Source organism: Sabethes cyaneus, chromosome 1, assembly GCF_943734655.1.
Source record: "Sabethes cyaneus chromosome 1, idSabCyanKW18_F2, whole genome shotgun sequence".
In the NCBI taxonomy this organism is placed as follows: Eukaryota; Metazoa; Arthropoda; class Insecta; order Diptera; family Culicidae; genus Sabethes; species Sabethes cyaneus.
In genome coordinates, this window is record NC_071353.1 from 97271061 (window position 1) to 97292913 (window position 21853).

Genomic DNA, 21853 nt, shown 5'->3' on the forward strand with positions numbered 1-21853 from the left:
ACAACTGTACAAGAAGGAATACTACAAGAAACGGGTGAGCATCGCAAATAAAAACAATCTTGCCGCCCGCCCAGCACACCGAACTGGGGTCACCGAATTCCACTGCAATACCCATACTTTTTAATCTTACTTCTTCCTTATTGTGTACGCACGTAGTACGCTGACTGACTGTCGAACGGAGAGCTATGTAGCAATTCAGATGGATTATGAGTGCCAGCCATGAAAATTTCCCTTTTAATCTATTCAGTACTGGTTATGTTACTAACATACCCCTCAGAAAGAAGATGTGCGGAAAATGTTTTTCATTATTGTCAGTCTCATCAAATCGCAACTTGCATGTAAATAGATTTTTTGTTTTTCACCAAGATGCATGTTTACCGAGTTATGTAATATTTGCTCGAAAAGTAACACACATTTCAATTGATTTATTCCGAGTTTGCTTCGGAGAACTTTTGATAATTTTTTTGTAGACAAAATGTAGTACTTTCCTCTAAAAATTGTTTGATTTGTCCAAAGTTGCCCAAAGTCCAATTAAAATTTATTTTTAATAGCACGATGTTTTTTAAATATTTTATAACTCCTTAAATATGCGTCCGGCGTTACGGCTAGTAAAAAGATTTCAGGCAAAATGTATACTACAATATACTAAATACCTTTGTAGAACATTTGAAAGAAATAATCGTGTGCAAAGTGTAGAATAGAATTGATTGTTTTATGCTCTTTTTAAATAAATCATTTTATTTGCCAAACCAGTAATAGATAGATAGTTACTATAGCCTAGAAAGTTGCGCATTTTAGTGTGTCACACAATATTTCAGATGGAAAACTTTTTTAGTAGTAAAATTTAGGTTACATTACGTTATGTGGTATGTTTATGCACACATTTCACACATATTCTGTTCCGCACATTTGCCTAACTTATCAAGATCGTACTCACCAAAAATGTTCTGTCTGAGTTTAGAACAATTGACATTATAAGACATAAAATTCATTTCATGTTGTACTGTTGATGTTGAGTAAGGACGTAATAAAGTCGTCTATATACTAAACCAGTGTTAAGCTAACTCATTTTCCCGATTCCACAATTTGGAGTGAACAAAAGTTTGTATCACCCTAGTAGGTAAATTCACGATCACACTAATAGTGTAAAAAGATGCGGGTCAACCAACTTCTTGAACCAACTTGATTGTAGGGTCAACCAACTTCTTCAAAGACAGCATTTTTAGCATTGCAATAGCATAATCGCATTTTTGCGATTCGGCACTATTGTACTGCCGTTCCATGAAAAGAATTTGAAGAGTTTGTACATCCGGTTTTCAATTATAATTCAACATTAAATTTCAAATTCCTTTCGTTGGACGTTGAAGGTGTATTAAAAGTAACATCTCGATGTCGAATAAAAATTATCTTTATATATATTTGAAAATAAGTTGACTGGTCAAAACCTTCTAGTTTGTAAAATTGATAAATTCTATATTTTGAGATTTTGACAGACTTGATAGTATACTTGCAAAACCGTCAAACCCCTCAACCTAAGAGAGGGGGTGTATAACATTCCGAGCTTTAGGGCCTTATTGGATTTCATTCTTTTTTATAGCTTTGCTTTATCAAAGCAAAGGGAATAAAATATCGAAATCATAAATTTGAATAACAGGTAGACATTAATAAATATTTGTGAAAATATAATTGGCAGTTAGGGTTTTTTCTAACTCCCGTCGTAATAAGTAAAGCCATTCTAATATTCATCATTTGTTGGATGGATTTAAAGAATACTCCAAAAGTTCTTGTGCTGATTTGACTAAAACACACTTACCTTCCGATCCGTGAACTTTGAAATCACTGAAAAGCGACTATTAAAGCATATTATTGAAATTACGCAACTGACTTTATTTCTAAAATTCGTCGTACCGTTTTAATATCCGTTCATCAAAATTTTTCATCGTCCGAACTTAAAATCACAACAATGTTTACGAAGCTAACGCGCATGTATTTGTGTAGGACGGCATGACAAATGTTATTCTGCAACATTTCTGCAGGTCAGGCAAGTTTTCCTGGCTGTAGAATAACGACAATGCCTTGCGTGAGTTATTTTTATGTATGAATGACGGAAATTAGAACGATTATTCGACATTGTCTTCTTCGTCGCACGAATAAACGTAGTAAATTTGGCTGGTAGGTCTTCTTTTATGATAAAAAGCATTTAAATAGATCTCAGCTCACTTTGATTGATCGCGTATGACAACTAACTAAAATATTAGGGAATAACTAGTTTTGCATTGTTTGTCATAAAAATGCTGATATTTTAATCATTTGTGTTGGACAGGACGAGAATAGGCAATTACGACGATGTAGCCACATACCCTACTATAAATAAAAGATTTTATATCCGCTTCATAAGAAATGCGTTATTTACCAAGTGGTAGGAATAATTGGAAAACAAAAGATATTGTAGCACGTTGCTATTATTTTGTCTTAGAGTAAGGCGCCTTAATTCCGTACAGTAATGATATTTTCACAAATGAGGTTTCAAAATATTTCTATAATAGGTTTCATTAACTTTATTTAAAATATTCAACATTTCAAACTAAACCGTATAACAGGAATAGACAAAAACTAAATGACAACCAATGAGTTTCTTTTAGTACCTAACTATGCAATAAAACTTAAAATGTTAATTTTTTGAATAAAATTTATTAACTACGCGAAGTGGGGGCATCTCACAGTACCTCTGCTTCTACTAAAATCAGTATCGTCGGCAGCATCGTATTCAATGTAGCCCACATAATAGAGAATGTTGTTTCAAAACGTTCATATATAATGTATAACATGGCATTGAATGTAACTGTGGACTTTCATATTACCCTGCAAGTCTCGACGGGGTTGAAAGGGCGAAACTTTCCAGGCAATGTTAAAGTGTGATAGGAACATTTGTGAGAGAAAGAGAAAGTATAAGAAAAGTTCCTACACACCGTCAGACAACTTTACCTCAAACCGCTTTTAAACAAAGTGGCTTTAAGGACCTCATATAAATGTTTCGAGCGAGGACCAACTTTTGCGGCTGTTAAACCATCACGAAATAGTTTTTTGTCATAAATTCACCTTTTTATACACTTGCAGTGTTTGTAAAAAAATATACTATAAATGTTTAAATAATTGCAAGTAAAGTTTGTAATATTTTTTCACATATTTAATAGATTTGTCAATAAACGTTCCTACAAAATTGCCTACTCTTGTTTAGTAAAAGAAGGTTTTACAAAATTATCGTACAAAGTGAACGAAGGGTCCATTTTCACGAAATTTTGTGTACGGACGTAGTTAATGAAGTTATATAATAATCCAAATTCGATCCCACCTAGTTCATCATTTTAAGAACAGTAGAGCGAGGCACAAAAGTCGCTGACAGAGGGGAAAAGGTGCTACAAGCACAACTGATAATGGACTAATGATTGACAAAAATACTAATGAATTTTGAAATCGCCTATTTTCCCAGAAAACTTCTAGGAATTTTTATTCGATTTCGCCGGGCATCGGACATTTTTAATATAAATTTTTGAACATCTTCAACGCTTGAAGCATCGTACGTATTCGTTTAAGAAAACGCAAGCATATTTATACCTATAAAAATGGATTTCTGCCTGTCTGACTGTCCGTATGTTCCTTATAGAATCGAAAACTACTGAACCGCAAGGACATTAAATGTACTGGTTGGCGACAAAAATTTGAAGACATTTACCATAAGGTCGCCATTTACCGCTCAGCTCCATTTACCGCTCATTTCAAATAAAAAATGCTTATATATTTTTAAAATGGTTCATTATTATAAAAACTATTGACAAACAATAATGTTGTATATTTAATGATATGAATTAAACTTAAATTTACACTATATTCATAAAAGCTCATTTCCAAAATAAATAATGTTTATAGCAGGCTTGGCATACACTTTTCGCTTCGATTTTGCTCTTTTGATTACTGCATCTCAGCCAAGCAAAATTTGAAAAAGTGATGTATGGGGCGTTTGTAGAATTTGTTATTATCTACAAAATTGCTGAAGTAGGCATTATTGTGCATTTTGTATTTTTGGCGCTATAAGGCTGCTACCCTCTTGGTAGCAAAAAGAGCGCTCTTTTTGCTACCAACGGCATTGCTGCCCTACAGCGCCGTAAATACTAAAGATAAAACTTCACTTTCTCCAGCAATATTATAGATAATTACTAGCTCTACAAATGCCCCATACACAACTTTTTCAAATTCTGCTTGGCTGAGGAGCAGTAATCAAAAGAGCAAAATCAAAGTGAACAGTGTATGCCAAGCCTGCTTTATAGTGAGGAGCGAAATGTGCCGTTTTGATCGCGTTTTTATCAAGACCGCAAATGACTAAATGAATTATTAGCTTAAGCGAACTTGTTGCTTTGGTTATTTAGAAACTATTCTTCTAAATAACATGAAATAAGTCAACAGTATTTATATTAGCGTTCTATTCGGCTATAAATGCCAATCCCAAAACAAGGGTACAGACGCGGGTTTTATCCCAAAACAAGGGTACAGACGCGGGTGTAAACACAATTGTTTTCTGTATCTTATGACGCAAATTGGGGTTTGATGGATCTCAATTTAGATTTGCAATGGACAAACTAAGCTAGAATCGTTTTTAAATGAGCGGTAGATGGCGACCATACGGTACTATTTTATCTTGCTACCAGTCTTGCGACATATTACTGGTACACAAGCACCGAAAAGAAATGCAAGAATAACAAAAACATCTTTTGTTCCACATATCAGACACTCTTCGATATCAATGAAGTTTAAAAAGGTGTGGCAGATGAAGACAATTGATGGTATTAGCAGCGAAAAATTAGAAAACGACGTCAAACTACAAAAACAAACCGCGTTGGACAATGGTCGTGATTGGTCGATTTACGATTCCACCCACACCATGATGATGATGATTTCTTCATTGCACTAACACCACTTAACCAACATTGCCACACCTGTATATATCACATTGTTTCGATATGGGGGAAAAAGTGTCACCAGTCTTGGAGACACTTTTTTGTATTCTTTTGCTGTTTTGCGTCCGTAAGCCAAACATACATCTTTCCCCCAAACAACACCATTTAAAACCAATAAGAAGGTTCCCAATACTTCTTATTCTCTATCACTTCTCCATACTATTTCAACTATAACTGTAAGCAAAAAGCGGCAAATGCATGTCATTTCTACACGACATTTTGTGTGAAAGGTCGGCTAACGTATGAAAATGTTTGCTTATTATCATGTACATATTCTGGCTAGTCTCGACACTTATAAGATAGGCACTGTCGATACAGAAACAGTACAGAGCGATGGTATTGGTTAAGAGTCTGACATGGTATTGCATGCTGGTAAATGTAATAGAAAAAGTGTAACCGTTTCGTTCCCAGCTGAACCGATCGACGTGAAAATTTGCATGTAGGAGTTTTTGGGGCCGGGGAAGGTTCTTACTCTCCCCACACTAAAAGGGGGGGGGGGCGGGTTGGAGGCAAGATTTTTTTCTATGATGAATTAGGACCCCTCCCCTTTTTAGGAGGGGGGGGGCTGCCATACAAATGAAATACAAATTTCCTTATAACTCTAGAACTAATCAAGCAAATGGAACCAAATTTGGCATGTGGGGGGTTTTGGAAGCAGGAATTTTTTTATGATGGTTTTAGACCCCTCAACTCGGTGGCAAGGGATAAGGACTCTCATACAAATAAAACAGAATTTTTTGCGTAACTTAAACTAATCGAACTCGAGAAATTTTAGATTCTTTCATAAAACATTAGTCAATAACAAGATCACCAAAAACACTAGATGATTCAGGGCGAGACGGCCGCAGGCCGCGAGTGTTGTCGGCAACCCGCCGTCGGAAGCACCGGCCACTGCGGGGGCAGCCTCCCCGCAGAGATCACCTCTATCTAGGTTTATTTATTTTCCTAGGTTTACTGACCTCTATTACATTCCTTCCGGTGGGTCCGAACGAGCGACAGCGAGTAAGGAGAGGATAACCGCTGCGAAATGGTAACTTTACACGAAACCATTTTCCGTGAAATGGTACATCCCGCGTAAGGTTCTTCGCGAAATGGTATTCCGCGAAACTCTGTATTTTGCGTTATGGTCAACCGAGAAGTGGTGTTCCGCAAAATAGTATTCGGCGAAATGTTATATAATCATGGTGAATATTTTAATGCTATCCGCTTTATTTTATTAGGTGAGCAATGGGAGGAGTTGTTTTATACTTTATTGTGAGGAAAATTTGTATATTAAACCACCCATGAACTCATCAGAAACTTGCAAAACTTGAGATTGTGACAAAGGTCATCAGAGATTCACGATTTATGTACAACACAGTTGTTGTGGCAATACGAACTATGTCGGGTGAGCTAGTTTAATCTAATAATCACTGACCTGTTACGCGTGGAAGATTTGCTAAGAAAATTTCCTTCAGGACCATCAGCTCATCTTCTGGCGCGGATAACACCGATCCGAAACAATCATTGTCAGGCCAAACTTCCCTATAAATAGACAAAACACAAAAATAAAACATCATTTGTGGCTTTAGTTTTCAAAAGGTCGCATAGTCAACCCTTTTGCATGCATTATGCGACCTTCTGACAACTAAAGCCAGATTTATTCAATTCACAGATTGATGAAACAAAATTATTATGCAAAACTATTGATATCCATTGGGTCACCATTCACGGCACAGCTTAATTAACTGCTTATTTCTAACAAAAAATCCTTATATCTTTTCAAAATGGCACATAATTGTAAAAAATGTGAGCATATCGAACAGAATGAGGGTTATTTTTTGCTGGACTAGCAAGAAATACAGGGAAAGAAACTTTCACTCGGTTTGTTTACATTTTGCAGACTCACCCTTTTGAAAAGTTGGTGCCAAAATTTACATGTAGAGGTTTTAGGGGCCTGGGAAGGTTCTTATGATTGTTAAAGATCCCTCCCCCCACTAAGAGGGGGGGGGGCTCCCATAGAAATGATACACAAAATACAAATGATACGCAAAACTCGAGAACTAATCAAGCAAATGGGACAAAATTTGGCATGTGGGTGTTTTTGGAGACAAGAATTTTTTCTATGGTGAATTGAGACCCCTCTTCTCTTTACAAGGGGAATTATGACTTTTCTCCCCTTTAATAGGGGGGGGGGGGGCTTCCATACAAATGAAATACAAATTTCCTCATAACTCGAGAACTAATAAAGCAAATGGAACTAAATTTGGCATGTGAAGGTTTTTGGATGCAAGAATTTTTTCTATGATGAATTAGGACCACTCTCCACTTTAGATGGGGGGGGGGGGGGTCCCATACAAATGAAATACAAATTTCCTCATAACTCCAGAACTAATCAAGCAAATGGAACCAAATTTAGCATGTGGGTGTTTTTGTAGGCAAATTTTTTTTTGTAGCCAAATCGGTCAACATTTGCAAATTTGAGACCATTTTTAAGAGTTGTAGATTTGTTGCTTCTCATATATCACCCGCCTGATCTTACATCGTGTTAAAGATGCTCAGTTGTAAGATTAGGCGGGTGATATATGAGAACCAACAAATTCTACAACTCTTAAAAATGGTGTCAAATTTGCAAATGTTGACCGATTTGGCTGAAATTTTGACCAAAGTCTTAGGATTGAATATAAAACAAGTGATTTTGAGCTCAGGAATGTGGGTCATTTTTAAGGTCACTTAAGGGACCCCTAAAGTGAGAAAAATTTCATTTTTGTAGTTAAATTTCATATTTAATTGAAAAAATCTCGTCTAACTTTTATAGAACCATAGTGAATGTGTATATATTCTGAAAGCTTGTCCTCTAAGCTTTCCAAAAATGTATAAAACACTCAAAATTGTTTGAAAAATTATTGAGTTATTTATGATAGTATGTGTACAACTATCCAAAAAACGTTTTACCTTTGTTATACTATAACAAAGGTTTAAAAATTGGTCGAAAAACACGAAATTGATCCGAGGCCCGGAGGGCCAAGTCACATATACCAATCGATAGGGTTCGACGATTTGTGCAATGTCTGTGTGTGTGTGTATGTATGTAATGATTTTTTCTATCGCCTGTTTCTCAGAGATGGCTGAACCGAATGGTTCGCTATTACTTTTGTTTGAAAGGTGTTATTGTCTAGTAGATCACTATTGAGTTGTTTCGTGACACGACGTTTCGTTTAAGAGTTATAAGCAAAAATGTGAAAATTACGTGACACGGGTTTCTTCAAAACTACATGACCGATTTCAACGATCTTAGTATCAAATGAAAGCCCTTATTAAAGCTAAATTGTTCAGGAATTTTTATTTGAAAACAAACAAGTAGTTTAAAAGTTATGCTTAAAAAACCTGTTTTGAAAAGGTAATAATTATCGCCTGTTTCTTAGAGATGGCCAAACCGATTTATGCGCTATTAGCCTCATTTGAAAGATAATATATCCTAATAGATCACTATTGAATGGTTTTTTGATTGGCCTTTTAATTTGAAAGTTATGAGCAACCGTATACACCACACCAAAATTTACAATAATTTATAATGATTTTAACCAAGATAATTTACCTAATTTCAATTATTTTAATATCAAACGAGAGGTTTTGAGACTACGAATATATATGCAAAATTTCATTAGAATTGGTTTTACCGATTAAAATATATTAACCGTCGAACACTCGCGCCAACTTTTGTAACACAGTTACTCGCGCGCACAATAGCCCCAAACCAAATAAAACGTGTGCACTAGAGTTTTGACTGGAAAAACTTGGTTTTAGGTTGATCGAACCTTTGGAAGAGTTTCTTGAAATTGGAAGCTCTATCGTCTGGTGGAATTTAAATTTTTATTAAACCCCCTAAAAGTGAAATAAAAAAAATATTTTTCTTCAGTGTCAATATAACACATTGATGTGTTCTGCAAAGCTATAGAGCATATTATTACAGGAAATTTTGCTCAAGACAGTAACCTTCTATCTCTGCAGCGAAGATAGAAAAATCTTATTTATTGTATATGAATTTGTAAAATCAGTTTTTCTATCATTGCTCTTTTTGTAATTGTTGCATGACTTTTTCATGTACTACAAAATTGTACAAATAGTAAAAATACACAACTTTTCTGAAAATAGTATACCTGTATGTTTGCTTGTTTAGGAACTGTAGAACTTTGATTATAAAGAATACCCTAATTTTGACTCCGAATTACTCGACTATCAGCAGACGGATACATTTTAAACATTTTACATTTGCTGATAGTTTTGCTGCATAAATTTTCTCAACAATTTAAATTATTAATGCATTGAATAATTATGATATTTTGCTCACAATAAGTTTGTTGAAGAATATACGTTAGTTAAACAACGATTTGTAACTTTATAACAATATGGCGTTGAAAAACCTACACGTGTTGTATAAAATACAACAGCGTGAGTTAATAAAAATTGATGAAAATTATTCAAGAAAACTCTATTGATGTGATTCAAATAGAATGGCATTACAGGAAACTATGCATAGTTCAAAAACCTATAAACTAGACCTTTACTAGACAATGTATATGCTAAAGGATAAGATTTCCTCTTACAACTTACTTTTATTTGCACTTACTCAGATTAATAACAACTTACTTATTGATTGACCAAACTCGTGACATTAGTCATGACCTTGAAATGCGGTCAGTCATATAGTAATATTTGTTTGAAACGATGGTTCTACAATTGATGAAGGGACGGTAAGGGAAAGTAATGAAGAAGGACTTTGTTTTCCGGGAATGAAGGGGAAGGGTGGAAAGGAGGGGGGGGGGTAATAGGTAACTATGATTAACAAGTTGTCGTTGTGACTCCTATCTTTTGTCCAATGCTGGAAGGTGCATGAGTCGAACCAAGCTGTAATCAGAAATTATAACCGGATTTTGAACCCACAACACCTGCCAGGGCGTGTCGCTCACTGGTACCCGTGTACCTTTGAACCAGTGTCCAGCGCCTCTGTGGTTCAAAGGTACACGGGTACCAGTGAGCGACACGCCCTGGCAGGTGTTGTGGGTTCAAATCCGGTTATAATTTCTGATTACAGCTTGGTTCGACTCATGCACCTTCCAGCATTGGACAAAAGATAGGAGTCACAACGACAACTTGTTAATCATAGTTACCTATTACCCCCCCCCTCCTTTCCACCCTTCCCCTTCATTCCCGGAAAAAAAAGTCCTTCTTCATTACTTTCCCTTACCGTCCCTTCATCAATTGTAGAACCATCGTTTCAAAAAAATATTAACTTACTTATCCTTACTCAGCAATTTCATGATCCTTTTTTCATCAAAATTTAAAAGTGTTCCTATTTTGTTCAAATTTTGTAAACTTATTCAATTTTCAAAAATATTATGTAAACCAACGCACTACGCAACTACAACCAATAAATGAATTATTTTCCAAAGACGTGTCGATTTCTATCTCAAATAGCAAGTAAGACCGTATAACAAAGGTTCCTTTCACCACTAGGTGGATTAAATCGGGTTTTTTGTAATAACTTGAAATTTTGGGGGTGGTAGGAAGATTTCAAATTTGTTTTTATGATGTACTAGGTGTGACTAACAACGTACACTAGGTCACTTGCAAAGTATATTAAAAAAAATTTTTTTGTCACACCGTGTTATCTATCATTGATTTTTCCCAGTTACTTAATTCCATTCTGAGGGTACATGTTGAGGTCCCACGGAATGGTTCTGGTCCAATGAAAGTTTTTATCGATCCAGCTTTTGCCAACTGATCCGCTTTTTCATTGCCTTCAATTCCACAGTGCCCAGGTACCCGAAAAAGACTTACGGTGCTTTTTTTAGCCACCTGTTGTAGTAATTGAATGCATTCCCAAACCAGTTTGGATGAACACGAAACTGACTTCAGTCCTTTTAAAGCAGCCTGGCTATTAGAAAATATACATATATTTGCATGTCTATAATTTCTTCGTAGACAAATTGTAGCACATTCAATTACTGCCTGTATTTCTGCTTGAAATACAGTCGGCCATTGGCCCATAGATAATGATATATTGATTCCGGGACCCGTTACTCCGGCACCAACTTTGTTGTTAAATTTAGAACCATCAGTATAGAAAATAACCGATCCTGGTTGAATATTAGGCCCCCCTGATTCCCATTCCATGCGACTTGTTTCAATAACATGGAATAGTCGTTCAAAGTTATATTGCCTATCCATCCAGTCTTCATGAGTTACTATTGGATTTATTTTGATGTCCTTTAGAATACTGAGATGGACCCTAAGGTCACCATCAAGGAACTTGTTTGTTCTTTTTAGCCTTAGTGCATTTTTCTCAGCTTCTAATTGCACGAATAAATGAAGTGGAAGTAGGCATAGAATAGCATCTAGGGCTTTAGAAGGTGTACTGTAAGCTGCTCCTGTAACGGAGATGGTAGCAAGCCGCTGTAACTTTTCCAATTTTTTCTATGCCTGTTTAATCTTCGTTTTTGGCCACCACACCAGGGCCGCGTATATTATTTTGGGTCTTACTATGACTGTATAAATCCAATGAATCATTTTAGGTTTCAGTCCCCATTTGTTTCCAAAAGTTTTCCTGCTTATCCATAAGGCGTTTGTAGCCTTACTAATTATCTGATCCAAATGTAAATTCCAATTTAGTTTACTATCAAGAATTACTCTTAAGTATTTTACGGTTTGAGACAGGTCTAATTTGGTGCCCTCCAAATACAAATCCGGTATTTTAATTTTTCTTCTTCGCGTAAATGAAACGACAGTGGTTTTGTAAGGGTTAATAGAAAGCCCCTCATCTGTGCACCACGATGTTGTTAAATTTAGAGCATATTGTAGTCTTTCGGTGATGACCTGTTCATATTTCCCACGGGTTATAATTACAATGTCATCAGCGAAACCAACAATTTGGAATCCTTCCGTTTCAAGGTGTGATAATAATTCATCAACGACAAGTGACCATAGCAGAGGAGAGAGAACTCCTCCTTGTGGACGAGGCCATAACTCCTAAATGCCTGGACGGTTCTTCACCAAACATGGTATACATGTTCCGTGACATAAGGGAATCAGCACTGATGGGTTGACAAGAAGTTGGTTTGACGATGAATGTAGGTGCGCAGTGCCACACGTCAGAACGTGGAAAGACACAAACAGAAGAAGATGCAGCGAAACCAAATCTTTCGGGAGAAAAAGCGCTACCTGGAAAAGCAGGAATATGAAGGAGAGCAGGAGTTGGAGCGGCTGCATCGTTCACAGGAAACGCGAAAGTTGTACCAGAAATTGAACGAATCCCGCAAAGGCTTTGTGCCGGAGCAGGGCTTGAAAAGGGATCGCAAGTTGAATGTGACTGCCGTGAATGCGAACTTTCCGCATTCAAACTCCGCTTTTTGAACGATCATTTGACTGTTTTTCTTATCCAGTCAATCTCCCGCTTGCGCTGCTGCCGTCTCACAATTCATGCGGCATCTCTGCAAAAGCAAACAGTCGATCTCCCGTTTTGCTTTGCGCTTTGAGAATATAAACTGCAAACTGACTGGAAGCATACGGTGACGTATTTTTTCGTTTCTCTTTTTGTCTCCAAATCGGCTGCTCACAGTAATAGTTTGTCACCCGGACGTCGGTCCGACGCAAGCAAAATATTCGTTTGTATTGGACGGAGTCCGACCGACTTCTTCCATGCACATGTAGTGGTTGGTTTTTTGTAGTATTGAATCATACGATTGTGCGGTTGCTTTTCGTAGCGTGGTGATTGCCAGTCATTTGACTGTTTTGCAGTCATTCGCTGCTCCAAACGGTAAAGGTAACTTGATCGAAACGAAAATTTCAAAAAGCGTTCATTCTGTTGCGTGCATTCGGCGTTTGACTGAGCAAACTGCCAGTTGTTTTATGCATAGCGTTCGTATTCCACCTCTAAACGGACGGTGTGAACTTGAATGCGCGTTGGTGTGACTGCGGTAGAAAAAAAGGATCGGTCGAAGCCCTGTGCCGGAGTCGAAATGGGTCGGGATAAGACTGGCAGCACTGACGAACTGACATGACACATAGAAGAAAATTCTTCAAAATCCATCGTCCTACACATTTTGCTTGCACACTAGCGCCGTCTGTTATGCATGTTTTTTTTGTTTATAGGAGACTAGACCACGGCGACCAGTATTTAGATCTGTTGTGGTATGCTCCATCCTTAATCTATGTACACTGCCTGACATACCACCAGTAATCCGAGCAGTTGTCAGTACTCAGTATGCACAGTTGTCCCAATTAGGCACAGCACTTCTTATGAAGTTGATTACCTTGTTGGGACTTTCAGTCCAAATATTCAAAGACTCCAATGTTCCTTTACCGAGGACTCTTAATCTGCGTTGTATTACGGCACCACACTCGCACAATAGATATGCAGATGTTGTATCCGCAAAAGTGGCATGAATCTTCACTGAGAATGCCCATCTTCGTGAGATGGTATTTACTCGGGCAGTGTCCTGTAAGCGATCCTGTCATTATGCTTAGTTCTTTTTTATTTAAGCTCCAGGCTTTTCTTACCACTAGGTATAATAAACATCTTCGACTGCCGCAGTCCAGTTGCGGCAAGCCAGTTTTCTTTTATAGTAATGTTTTGCCACTCTTTGAATTTCATTTTCAGGGCACTTAGTGAGACCCCGCAAAATGGTTCTGGACCAATATAGTTAGTGGATGAACCTTGTCTTGCTAATGTATCAGCCTTCTCGTTTCCTTCTACCCCGCAGTGTCCTGGAACCCAGTACACATTTATTTGGTTCATTTCAGCCAGCTGTCGAAGAGAACGGGCACATTCCCATACTAATTTGGAACGACATGTGGGTGAACTAAGAGCGTTCAGTGCTGCCTGACTATCTGAGAAAATGCAGATATTTGCATACCTATATTACCTACGTAGACAGATGTATGAGCACTCTAAAATCGCATATATTTGCGCCTGGAACACTGTCGGCCAGTGACCCATAGCTATTGATCTGTTTATTCCTGGTCCAGTAATACCGGCTCCAGTACACCGGTCCATTTTTGAGCCGTCGGTATAGAAAACTACTGAGCCCGGACGCACAGGAGGACCACCGTGTTCCCAGGTTGAGCGTTCGGGCAAGATGACTGTGCTGGCAGTATTCTGACGGACGATCGTGAAGTGACCGATAGGTGGAAGCAACACTTCGAGGAACACCTGAATGGCGCTCAGACGGAGAACCGTGGCGGCGGGGAAAGCGATTTCGACGGTGCAACAAACGGGGAAGAGGTGCCAGCCCCAACGATAGGCGAAGTTAAGGAGGTCATCATGCAGCTAAAGAACAACAAGTCAGCTGGCAAAGATGGCATCGGAGCGGAACTTATTAAAATGGGACCAGAAAAGCTGGCCGTTTGTATACACCGAGTAATTGTTAGAATTTGGGATACGGAACAGCTACCGGTGGAGTGGAAAGATGGGGTTATCTGCCCGATCTATAAAAAGGGCGACAAGTTGGACTATGAGAACTATCGAGCGATCACCGTTCTCAATGTCGCCTATAAAGTGCTGTCCCAAATCATTTTCCACCGACTATCACCAATTGCGAACAGATTTGTGGGGACTTATCAAGCCGGCTTCGTCGAAGGTCGGTCTTCAACGGATCAAATATTTACACTGCGGCAAATCCTCCAAAAATGGCCGTGAATACAGAGTTCCCACGTATCATTTGTTCGTTGACTTCAAAGCCGCATATGATACCATCGACCGGAAAGAGCTTTGGAAAATAATGGACGAGTACAGCTTCCCCAGGAAGCTCATCAAACTGATTAAATCTACGATGGATGGTACACAGTGCTGTGTTCGGATTTCGGGTGGATTGTCAAGTTCATTCGAATCACACAGAGGGATTCGTCAAGGTGATGGTCTGCTGTTCAACATAGCGCTATAAGGTGTTATGATCCGAGCGGATATCAACACGCGGGGCACCATATTCAACAAATATAGTCAATTCGTCTGCTTTGCTGATGACATGGATATTATCGGCAGAACATCTGTGTCGGTAGCTGTACAGTACACCAGACTAAAGCGCGAAGCAGAAAAGATTGGGTTAAAGGTAAATACGTCTAAAACAAAGTACATGCTGGCCAGCGGAACAGAGGCCGAACGACGGCGATGAGTTAGAGGTAGTCGATGAATTTGTCTACCTTGGCTCACTGGTAACGGCGGACCAGCCGTAAGATTCGGAGGCGTATTATCAGCGGAAGTCGTGCTTACTATGGGCTTCACAAGCAATTGCGGTCGAGCAGACTAAGTCCCCGTACAATGTGCACCCTGTACAAGACGCTTATTAGACCGGTTGTTCTCTACGGGCATGAAACATGGACAATGCTCGAGGAGGACCTGCGAGTGCTTGGAGTTTTCGAACGACGAGTGCTAAGAACGATCTTCGGCGGCATACAGAAGAACGGAGTGTGGAGGCGGAGTATGGAGGCGGAGCACAGCTCTATGGCGAACGCAGTATCCAGAAGGTTGCTAAAGCTGGACGGATACGATGGGCAGGGCATGTTGCAAGAATGCCGGACAACTACCCTGCAAAGATGGTGTTCGCCTCATATCCGGTAGGAACAAGACGACCAGGAACGCAACGAGCAAGATGGTTAGACCAGGTGGAGCGAGATCTGGCGGAGAGTACTCGGTGTCCGAGGAATTGGAGAGCGGTAGCCCTCAACCAAGTTCCATGGAGAAACTTTGTTCAACGGTTCAACAAATGAAATACAAATTTCCTCATAACTCGAGAACTAATCAAGCAAATGGAACCAAATTTGGCATGTGGGGACTTTAGGGGGCACAATTTTCATCTATGGTGAATGATGACCCCTCCCCCTTTTTTGAGGGGGGGGGGAGGCTAAATAAAGTTGATCATGGGAAAACATGGTGTTCTCAGATCAACTCCAAGAACTCCACACTGTGACTCAAATAGAGTCGGCCAGCAACACTTAGCACTAATGGTCGAACACTTTTTATACGGGTCACTTTGATTCGGCGCATAATTACACTTGACAAATCTCCAGCTGCGAGCATTGCCGTTTAGTGTTTTGTATTTTGATTTTTTCTGTTGTACGGATAAATTATTAGTCATGTGGGCGTTGCTCTCCCCTTCTTGTCAGCAACCTCCTGTCATCAGCTCCCTCTTTTGTCCCACCGTCACTTAAGGAAGAACCGTCCAAACATTTCGGAGTCTTCCCCCTGTTACTCCCCCCTCTTTTGTCAACCCATTCAGTTCTGATTCCCTTATATCAAGGAACATGTATGAAAGTTTGATAGAGAACGGTCAAGGCGTTTAGGAGTTATCGTCACCCCCCATTAGTCCCACTCCCCTTTGTCAATCCCTGGTGCTGATTCCCTGATATCAAGGAACATGTGTGCCAAGTTTGATAAAGAACGGTCAAGGCGTTTCAGAGTTATGGCCTCCCCTTATTCGGGACCCTCCCCCTGTCAGGGAACCTCCCTCTCTCGTTTTTGTTAACCGCCCAGTGCCAATTCTCTAATGCCAAGGAACAATTGTGCCAAGTTTGATGAATAACCGTCCAGGCATTTCTGAGTTATGGCCTCCCTCCCGTTACAACCCCCCCCCCTTTTATTTCGGAGTTATGGTCCCCCCTATTAGTTCCACTCCCCCTTTGTCAACCCCCGTGCTAATTCGCTGATGTCAAGGAACATGTGTGCCAAGTTCAATAAAGAACGGTCAAGGCGTTTCGAAGTTATGGCCCCCCCTATTAGGGACCCTCTCCCCCTATCAGGGAACCTCCCTCCCTCGTTTTTGTAACCCCCCAGTGCCGATTCTCTTATGCCAAAGAACAATTGCGCCAAGTTTGATGAATAACCGTCCAGGCATTTCGAAGTTATGCCAAGGCCAAAAATGTGGGATTTATCAATTCGGCTAAAATAAAAAAATATGAGTTCATGTAACCTACATGGGCGGTGAAATGGATTTTTGTAATTCAAGTGAGCGGTTAAAAGGATCGTAAGATTAAACACAATACACAATACGCAATAAGCAATACACAAACTAGCTTAGAATCGTTTTCAAATAACCGGTCGATGGTGAACATACGGTACTCTTAACGAGATTTAGCCATTTTGTTTTGTGCATCGTAATTAATGCTATTTAATGATGCTATTAATTCGATTGCTAATGCTATTAATTCGATAATCATTGATTGATAATTTTAGTATTAGAACCTCTTTTCGGTGAAAATCGAACACTGTTGATTTGGCGTGACGTTTCTGCCTACTATTTTCCTTCGGCCATCGTCAGACGTAATAACGCGTTAATTCACATTCTGCATAACATTTCAGATACCTTCGTTTAAATGTGGTGTGTCAAAAGAGCAATACGTTTGATATTATTGTCACAAAATCAAATGATAGGCCGTATTAAAATAGTCAGAGCAAACTCTCCCATAAGGTTTACACGGGAAAAGCAAAGCAAACTGTCATTTTGTAAAAAACGCTAATTTTAACTGAGTAGCATGCAAGTTCACTAACCTGCCGGATCGCATTAAAAGAATAGCATGTTCGTATTTTCCATCACGCAGCAATGAATGAATCCTTATCATACAGTCACCCCTGCGAAAAACCGTAGGTAGAAAAAAAGAGAGGGTTGTTTAAAAAATAAAATTGTATTTTGAGAACAGACAGGAAAGAAATAACCATACTTTTGATCATCTATGGATACATCCGAGGCTGCGTCAAATGGAATGGGATGATCTTCCTCAGGCAATGTAATCTGATTAACTAGACAAGTCGAAATTTCGCTAGCCATTGTTAGCCACATCTCCTCTAGAGCATCCGCCTATGTGATTGGTGAATAGCAGTCAAGGAAAGGTAAACCAAAATTAATTACTGTGCACTAAGCATGCTTCTACTCGAATAAAATTAGACTTACATCAAGCTCCGGTTCGTTTTGTCTTACGGCTGTATTAGCTTTATTTCTTTTCGGCTTCACGCGTTTCTTACTCTGAACGCGTTTCTTACTCTGAACACGCACAGTCCCTTGACAATATTTCTGTAACATTTTTAAGAACATGTGGGCTGTCTCGATTACATTGCATAAGTAAGCTCTGGAAATAAAAAGACGAAATAAATTATACCTACTACGAATATAACCAATCAGTACACTAGTACTACTGTGATATACTACAGTTTTTAAAAGATTGATTTTCCAAAACTAAAAACATAGCAGCTGTATTGATATTTAATAGTATAATTATTGAATAACCCATCGGTACATTGATTTAAAAGAGGTATCCTCATACACACTTTAGTTTTAACATACCAAAATGGGGTAGCTCTACTTTTGTAAACGCTCTAATGTATTCTGTAATTGGCTCGTTCGACCTAAAGTCGGTAAGCAGAAACTGGCACACTTTAGGTCGAATGGCTAGTTGTAAACCCAATTACACCGAGTTCTTTTTTTACACGGGAAATGCGTGCAGTGCGTACTATTTTAAGAAACCGTGCAAAGTAAATCATGCAAAAAAACCCGATTTAATCAACCTAGTGGTGAAAGGAACCTTTGTTATACGGTCTTACTTGCTATTTGAGATAGAAATCGACACGCCTTCGGAACATAATTCATCTATTGGTTATCGTTGCGTAGTGCGTTGATTTATAAAAAATTTTTGAAAATTGAATAAATTTACAAAATTTGAACAAAATAGGAACACTTTTAAATTTTGATAGATGAAATTGCCGAGTAAGGATAAGTAAGTTGTTATTAATCTGAGTAAGTGCAAATAAAAGTAAGTTGTAAGTGGAAATCTTATCCTTTAGCATATACATTGTCTAGTAAAGGTCTAGTTTATAGGTTTTTGAACTATGCATAGTTTCCTGTAATGCCATTCTATTTGACTCACATCAATAGAGTTTTCTTGAATAATTTTCATCAATTTTTATTAACTCACGCTGTTATATTTTATACAACACGTGTAGGTTTTTCAACGCCATATTGTTATAAAGTTACAAATCGTTGTTTAACTAACGTATATTCTTCAACAAACTTATTGTGAGCAAAATATCATAATTATTCAATGCATTAATAATTTAAATTGTTGGGAAAATTTATGCAGCAAAACTATCAGCAAATGTAAAATGTTTAAAATGTATCCGTCTGCTGGTAGTCGAGTAATGCGGAGTCAAAATTAGGGTATTTTTTATAATCAAAGTTCCACAGATCCTAAACAAGCAAACATAGAGGTATAGTATTTTCAGCAAAGTTGTGTATTTTTACTATTTGTACAATTTTGTAGTACATGAAAAAGTCATACAACAATTACAAAAAGAGCAAAACTAGAAAAACTGATTTTATAAATACATATACAATAAATAAAATATTTCTATCTTCGCTGCAGAGATAGAAGGTTACTGTCTTTAGCAAAATTTCTTGTAATAATATGCTCAAAAACTTTGCAGAACACATCAATGTGTTATATTGACACTGAAGAAAAATATTTTTTTTATTTCACTTTTAGGGGGATTAATCAAAATTTAAATTCCACCAGACGATAGAGCTTTCAATTTCAAGAAACTCTTCCAAAAGTTCGATAAACCTAAAACCAAGTTTTCCCAGTCAAAACTCTAGTGCACACGTTTTCTTTGGTTTGGGGCTATTGTGCGCGCGAGTAATCGTGTTTCAAAAGTTGGCGCGAGTGTTCGAGGGGTAATATCTTTTAACCGGTAAAACCACTTCTTATGCAATTTTGCATATATATTCGTAGTGTCAAAACCTCTCGTTTGATATTAAAATAATTCAAATTTGGTAAAATATCTTGGTTAAAATCATTATAAATTATTGTTAATTTTGGTGTGGTGTATACGGTTGCTCATAACTTTCAAATTAAACGTCCAATCAAAAAACCATTCAATAGTGATCTATTAGGATATATTATCTTTCAAATGAGACAAATAGCGCATAAATCGGTTTAACCATCTTTAAGAAACAGGCGATAATTATTACCTTGTCAAAACAGGTTTTTTAAGCATAACTTTTAAACTACTTGTTTGTTTTCAATAAAAAATTCCTGAACAATTTAGCTTTAATAAGGGCTTTCATTTGATAGTAAGATCGTTGAAATCGGTCATGTAGTTCCGGAGAAACCCGTGTCACGTATTTTTCACATTTTTGCTTATAACTTTTAAACGAAACGTCGTATCACGAAACAACTCAATAGTGATCTACTAGACAATAACACCTTTCAAACAAAAGTAATAGCGAACCATTCGGTTCAGCCATCTCTGAGAAACAGGCGATAGAAAAAATCATTACATACATACACACACACACACACACACACACACACACACACACACACACACACACACACACACACACACACACACACACACACACACACACACACACACACACACACACACACACACACACACACACACACACACACACACACACACACACACACACACACACACACACACACACACACACACACACACACACACACACACACACACACACACACACACACACACACACACACACACACACACACACACACACACACACACACACACACACACACACACACACACACACACACACACACACACACACACACACACACACACACACACACACACACACACACACACACACACACACACACACACACACACACACACACACACACACACACACACACACACACACACACACACACACACACACACACACACACACACACACACACACACACACACACACACACACACACACACACACACACACACACACACACACACACACACACACACACACACACACACACACACACACACACACACACACACACACACACACACACACACACACACACACACACACACACACACACACACACACACACACACACACACACACACACACACACACACACACACACACACACACACACACACACACACACACACACACACACACACACACACACACACACACACACACACACACACACACACACACACACACACACACACACACACACACACACACACACACACACACACACACACACACACACACACACACACACACACACACACACACACACAGACATTGCTCAAATCGTCGAACCCTATCGATTGGTATATGTGACTTGGCCCTCCGGGCCTCGGATCAATTTCATGTTTTTCGACCAATTTTTAAACCTTTGTTATAGTATAACAAAGGTAAAAATTCGTGTAAAAAAGTTCGTGTAAAAAAAGAATTTGATATACTCTCGAAGCAATCTCCTTGCAACTTTACACACTACGTCCAACGTTGAAAGTAACGTTGTCACCCGCTAAAATTTTGGAATTTATTTCTCAAGCTGTCAAAAAACAGACAAAGATATTTGAACAAGATCTGATTTACTGAAATCAAAGATATATTGTCCATTGTTTAAAAAAATAGTGAAGATTTGTAACCGATCCGTAATCGGTTCTTCGGCGAATCTTCCGTTTGATGTCGGAACAGGAGCGTTGTACGGCCGCCATGTCAATAGACCGACCTCGAGTTTTTAGTCTTGACCTTGAAATGCGGTCAAACATATTTTATTAATATTTTTTGAAACGATGGTTCTACAATTGATGAAGGGACGGTAGGGGAAAGCAATGATTTTTTTTTTTGGAAAATGGTGGGGAAAGAGTGGAAAGGTAAGGGGGGCGGAGGAATCTGGTTTTGGGATATTTTTAGACACACAAATTGCGCCTATGAAAATAGACCAACCTCGAGTTTTTAGTCTTGACCTTGAAATGCGGTCAAACATCACCGTCCCTTCATCAATTGTAGAACCATCGTTTCAAAAAACTA

The 21853-nt window shown here is 38.5% G+C and overlaps 1 protein-coding gene across 2 annotated transcripts in view; it reads right to left on the reverse strand.

The window, feature by feature from the left end:
• The window catches only part of LOC128746018 (protein timeless homolog), a 155280-nt gene that overhangs the window by 101355 nt on the left and 32072 nt on the right, over positions 1–21853 (reverse strand). For both annotated transcript variants that reach the window (XM_053843152.1, XM_053843098.1), the window contains exons 5-8: positions 17933–18107; positions 17703–17839; positions 17533–17613; positions 6430–6536 (exon numbers count right to left, since the gene is read on the reverse strand). In XM_053843152.1, coding sequence (XP_053699127.1) covers positions 6430–6536; positions 17533–17613; positions 17703–17839; positions 17933–18107 — 500 coding nt within the window. The remainder of the gene's footprint in view (positions 1–6429; positions 6537–17532; positions 17614–17702; positions 17840–17932; positions 18108–21853) is intronic.